Source organism: Gymnodraco acuticeps, unplaced genomic scaffold, assembly GCF_902827175.1.
Source record: "Gymnodraco acuticeps unplaced genomic scaffold, fGymAcu1.1, whole genome shotgun sequence".
NCBI classification, from domain to species: domain Eukaryota; kingdom Metazoa; phylum Chordata; class Actinopteri; order Perciformes; family Bathydraconidae; genus Gymnodraco; species Gymnodraco acuticeps.
This window is the reverse complement of record NW_022990172.1, coordinates 701,561-706,896: the sequence shown is the minus strand read 5'-3', so window position 1 is coordinate 706,896 and position 5,336 is coordinate 701,561. Positions and strand designations below refer to the sequence as shown.

Below are 5,336 nucleotides of genomic sequence, written 5' to 3'. Positions count from 1 at the left end.
GTCACTTTGATTGACAGATACGTGCCTCACTGTCAGCTAACAGCAACTTGTCCAATCTGCTAGGCTACAACCATAGAGGCTACAACGTTAGTTAGTTGTAGTTACTGTACTTGATCCTTTAGCTGTGTTCGTGGTGATCGTGCCTGTTAGGGAATATTGTTACAAATACCAGATAATTAAAATGTCGTGCTGTGCGCTTGAATGTACCAACAGATCTTCCAAGAAGTCTACTTTCAGCTTTTTTCGGTGAGTAAAATGATAATATTATACATGTTAACCCTGTTAGCAGGTGTTTGTGTGCTTGTTAGCTTAGCCTGTTATGTAGCTTATTAGCCAGCTAAGGACGTAACCCTTTATACATATATACAGTTTAGTTTATGATTCAGCCTTGGGTAAGACTTTTATATTATATGGCTATGACGCCCATAATGCTAAACGGGAGCAAATGTTAAAAGGGGTGGGCCGCCGGAGTCCACGCCGCCGAAGCTAACGGGGCTGCAGGGTGCTAGCTCGCTAGCGCATCCCGGCGGCCGTAGCTAGCACCCTGGGGCTCCGTTAGCTTCGGCCAGCGGCGGAGTCCGGCGTTATAACTGGAGATCAAGAAATGCATCGTAACGCGGACTTGGTTCGCCTGCAGCCCGCTGTAGTATTAGCTAAATAAATGATGTTGAGCAAGGCTTATTAAGCTGAACACCGCCACAATTATTCTGCTATGTATCGGTACTTATTTTATTAACGTGTGAATGACAAGCATTAAGAATAATACCAAATAGCTAATTATCTTGCAGATTGTCTCGTTTGATTATGAATGTAACGTTTATATAGTGGAACTACACTGTTTTATCAAAACCAAAGTGCCACGCAGTGACTTGGTATGCATGTATTTCAGCAGGAAATGTGCAACCTAGATGACATTTACCAACACAGACTATATAGAAATATTTGTAAAAGTTGTTCATGCGTTACTAAGTGAATATGGCATTAACCCTCCTGTTGTCTTCGGGTCAAATCTGACCGATTTACTACTTTCATCAATCATGTTTTACATTCGATTGATACTGAGAGCATGTTAGCTTAGCTTCTTAGCCTGAGCTAGGACTCGAACGTCACGCTCGTTGGCAGCAGCTCCGCCTTAGCGCTCAGCTCAGCGCTCAGCTCAGCGCTCAGCGCTCAGCTCAGCGCTCAGCTCAGCGCTCAGCGCTCAGCTCAGCGCTCAGCTCCGCCTCAGCTCCGCCTCTTTGCCCTTATTTGGAGAAGGCGGGAGAAGGCGGGAGTTAGACTCTGACGACACCGTCGAGCCGTTAGTGGCCGACTCCGCCTACTAACGGGCCCTCCACACTACAAGCGTTTCAGGCGTAAAATTACGCCTCTAGCGCGTCTGCCCATTCACTTTGAATGGGGTGACGTCACGTCCGCTCACGTTTTCGCCGAACTGCATCACGGGAAGGCAAGCGTAACTTTGAGAGCGTCTCGCGCGTAAAAAGTTGAACAATGTTGAACTTTTTACGCACGAAACGCTCTCTCGATTCCTGACAAGTGAGCGTAAGCCAATCAAATCCCGTTTCAGAAAATCTGACAGCTCAAGCCGTAGCCAATCAAAAACCGCGCATACGCTGGGAGAGATATCCTGAGATATCCCGCCGTTCATGTCTATATTTGAAATAAAATGGACGAGGTTATAATCGTAGCGGTAGCGAATCACCCTGTATTATTTGATGTGACCCTGTTCACCTACCGGGATAGAAACCAGAGGAACCAGGCATGGAAGGAGGTGGCAGAGACAGTGGGGGAAACTGGTAGGTTTTCGCCTGTTTGGGGATTTTATATCCAGTTTACTTCATGTTAACATAGCTAATGAAACATAGCCGGTATATTTAGCATAAAATAGCGCCATAGACATTAATCACATACATGTTAATCATCCGCTGCCACATCATAGACTATATTGCATTACATTAATGCACACAGTCATACTCCTTTCACATTTCTTAGTTATATATATATATGCAAAAATTCATTCCTAGCATTCTATTTCCATGTAAATTACTGCTTTATTTAATTTTTATCTTTTTGCAATTTAACTGTACAATACATGTTGTGTTTTATATTAGATTTCTTGTTTTGTATATATGCACCATGACATCAAGTCAAATTCCTAGTATGTGCAAAGCTACCTGGCAATAAACCTGTTTTTGATTCTGATAAAGTGTGACATGTAAAACCTTGTATGCAATTGAAAGGGATTTGGTTTTCATTAATGGAGCAATCATTTTCTGAAATTCAAGAAATTAACTGTATTCTTTCATTTTCATTTTATTAGACGAAGTGTGCAAAAAGCGTTGGAAGTCCCTCAGGGACCGATACCGCAGGGAGAGGATCCTGGAGAAGGAAGGGAAAAGTAGCGGGGCAGGGGCTTCCGGGGGATCTAAGCCCTGGCGTCTCGCGGCAGTAATGAGCTTTTTAAAGCCCTTCATGCTGGACCGTGAGACGTCCAGCAATTTCCCCCGGCAACCCCTGCCTCCACCCACCGGAGCAGAAGAAGAGGAAGACTCTATGGGTGACAGCCTGGATGACAGTCTGGAAAGCCAGCCAGAGCCAGGTAGCAGTCAGCCGGCCAGTCAGCCGGCCAGTGTGCCGGCCAGTGTGCCAGACGGTGTGCCGGCCAGTGTGCCAGCATTCCGGGGGAAGAAGAGCAGGGGAAGGGAGATGTCCCCTTTTGAGGAGAACCTGCTGTCGGCCGTAGGCCCGATGCTGGCCATGCCACCACCACCACCACCCCCACCACCAGTGGTGGAGGTGGAAGACGAGGACCTCCTTTTTTTAAGGAGTCTCTGGCCTGCAATGCAAAAGCTGAGCAGGACGAGCAGCATGAGACTGAAAATGAAGCTACAAGAGGCGGTCCTGGAGGCCACAGAAATGGACATTAATAATTAATTAATTAGATACTGATACTGATCCACATTACATCTTTTTACACTCATCACTCATCACACACAACATCACATAAATAAAAGTTATTTAAAAGTATGTTATGGCTATACTGTGTCTTGACTTGTTCATGTGGTTTGTCAGTTACAACATACCAGGAGCTTCTTGTATGTCGATATATAATGTGCTGTCTTCTGTAATTATTCAGGTGAAACCCTGATGAAAATTATGAGTGGTTTATCACTAAAAACAGGGCTGAAGGAAAAAGGTTGTTAGTTATATCATGATATCAATTCAAGAAACATGTTTATTAGGAATGGTTGATTTTAAAATGGCTCATTTGGAATATTTGCTTTTTAAAGAAAATGGGTAGCTCTTAAAAGAGCTTTTTGGTTTGGAGACAAATATGGGCCTACACCACATTTGCCTGCCATCGCACTGCCCCCTCCTCGTTGAAGTAGGAGCAGAAGGTCTCCCGCTGTTGGATGGATTGCCGTGTGGCATTGTTGGAGCCCATCCTCGGTGCATCACACAGGGTTGGAGTAACTTCATCCGTGGACCTTGCGATAGGTGTGCGTGATGGCATATCAATGGTCTTCCTGCGGAGGAAGTTATGCAACACACAGGCAGCCTTCACACACAACTCCGTCACCTCGGGGCTGGTGGTGATGACACGCCTGAGCATTCTCCACTGGGTTGAGAGGATGCCAAACGCACATTCAACCACCAACCTGGCACGGCTGAGGCGGTAGTTAAATAACCTCCTTTCACGGGTGAGGTGACGTCCAGGGAATGGACGCAGAAGGTTGTCCAGCAGCGGAAATGCCTCATCTCCAACGAAGACATGGGGGAGAGGGCCCCGCCGCTCTGATCCTGCGATGACGGTGTCAGGTGGTAGCTGCAGACTGCCGTCTCGGAGGCTCTCTCCAAATGCAGAATTCCGCAGGCTCCCACTGTCGCTGCTCCTCCCAAAGCCTCCAACATCCACTACCCTGAACAGGTACTCAGCATCCACCACAGCCAGCAGTACCAAGGAGTGGGTGGACTTATAATTAAAGTAGAGGGAACCTGCATTTGCTGGAGCCTGGATAACGACGTGCTTCCCATCTATGGCACCAACACAGTTGGGAAACTCCCAGCGCTCCTGGAACCCAGCAGCGATGGCTCTCCAATCCTCCACCTGTGGTACCGGCATGCACTCCTCGACCAGGGCGGTCCAGATGGCCCCCGCAACCTCCTTGACAATGACTGCCACTGTAGAACGCCCGACCCGATAGCTGAAGGCTATCGTCGCGTACGAGTCACCAGTTGCCAGGTACCTGAGAAAAAAAGATATATACATGATTACAAAATATATTTATTCAGACCCCACACACACACAGACCACAGATCCCCCCCTCCACACATTGAACACAGACACACACATTGAACACAGACACATATTGAACACACATTGAACACAGACACACACACATTGAACAGACACACACATTGAACACAGACACACACACATTGAACACAGACACACACATTGAACACAGACACACACATTGAACACAGACACACACATTGAACACAGACACACAGACACACACATTGAACACAGACAGACACAGATCCCCACACACACATTGATCACAGACACACACGCCATGTACACAGGGGAGCAATACTGTGTTTACCTAGATATCTTAATTAATGTTACCCATCTGAACTAAATCACAGACTTCAGTCATCATTCGTGCATTCTCTCTCCTTCTATACAGAGTCAGATTAAAGAAGTAGAAATACACAAAACGTACCGTAGGCAGATGGCGAGTCGCTCGGCGGGGCCGATTGACATACGCAGATGGGTGTCCACCTTTGTAATCAGTGGGCCCACCTTTCCGAGCAACTCGTCGCACACCTCCTTGCTCATCCTGAAGTACCTCTGAAAAAGGCGGTCATCGAGACGGAGCTCCTGGACGAGAAGGTGGTATTCCCCCCTTTGTAGACGGCATCCATTTTAGCAATAGTGGAGAAGAACCGGGGTTTTTCACTTTGTATGTCCGGGGCGGGAGATTCACATGGAGATTCTGATTGGTTGTTGGTCGCGGGGCTCGAAGAAACGCCCCAAGCGTAAATCTTGGGGCGTTGGAAGCGAATTTTACGCTTGTAGTGTGGCCGGCCCGTAAGGGCTTCACGGCAACTCTGCAGAATCCTATGGGTGACGTCACGGACCCTACGTCCATTTATATATACAGTCTATGCATTTAACCCTTCACATTCCAACAGAAACTGAACAGGCAGATTCAATGGATTTATTTATTTGGAAATATTATTTTAAATACAATTAAATCAAGTTATTTTGGTAAAACTAATGAAAAATGTAACAAAAAAATATTAAAAAAAATATTTAAAAAGAAAAC

At 46.3% G+C, this 5,336-nt stretch overlaps 2 protein-coding genes across 2 annotated transcripts; one reads left to right on the top strand and one right to left on the bottom strand.

Annotated features, from left to right (window-relative positions):
* Positions 1 to 1,339: 1,339 nt before the first annotated feature.
* Positions 1,340 to 3,014, top strand: LOC117547122 (transcription factor Adf-1-like). Its single transcript, XM_034217627.1, has 2 exons — positions 1,340 to 1,796; positions 2,321 to 3,014. The coding sequence occupies exons 1-2, from the start codon at positions 1,667 to 1,669 to the stop codon at positions 2,932 to 2,934; spliced, it is 744 nt and encodes a 247-aa protein (XP_034073518.1). The 5' UTR covers positions 1,340 to 1,666; the 3' UTR covers positions 2,935 to 3,014.
* LOC117547121 (protein ANTAGONIST OF LIKE HETEROCHROMATIN PROTEIN 1-like) lies at positions 2,289 to 5,086 on the bottom strand. The gene is made up of 2 exons (XM_034217626.1): positions 4,731 to 5,086; positions 2,289 to 4,247 (listed from the first exon to the last, which is right to left on the bottom strand). The coding sequence occupies exons 1-2, from the start codon at positions 4,844 to 4,846 to the stop codon at positions 3,341 to 3,343; spliced, it is 1,023 nt and encodes a 340-aa protein (XP_034073517.1). The 5' UTR covers positions 4,847 to 5,086; the 3' UTR covers positions 2,289 to 3,340.
* Positions 5,087 to 5,336: the final 250 nt, after the last annotated feature.

Bases quoted from the DNA above. Each gene is read 5' to 3' on its own strand.
- LOC117547122 (XM_034217627.1), top strand. From the start codon at position 1,667: ATGGACGAGGTTATAATCGTAGCGGTAGCGAATCACCCTGTATTATTT. The intron at 1,797-2,320 runs GTAGGTTTTCGC...TCATTTTATTAG, and splicing joins AGAGACAGTGGGGGAAACTG to ACGAAGTGTGCAAAAAGCGT.
- LOC117547121 (XM_034217626.1), bottom strand. From the start codon at position 4,846: ATGAGCAAGGAGGTGTGCGACGAGTTGCTCGGAAAGGTGGGCCCACTG. The intron at 4,248-4,730 runs GTACGTTTTGTG...TTTTTTTCTCAG, and splicing joins CGACTCGCCATCTGCCTACG to GTACCTGGCAACTGGTGACT.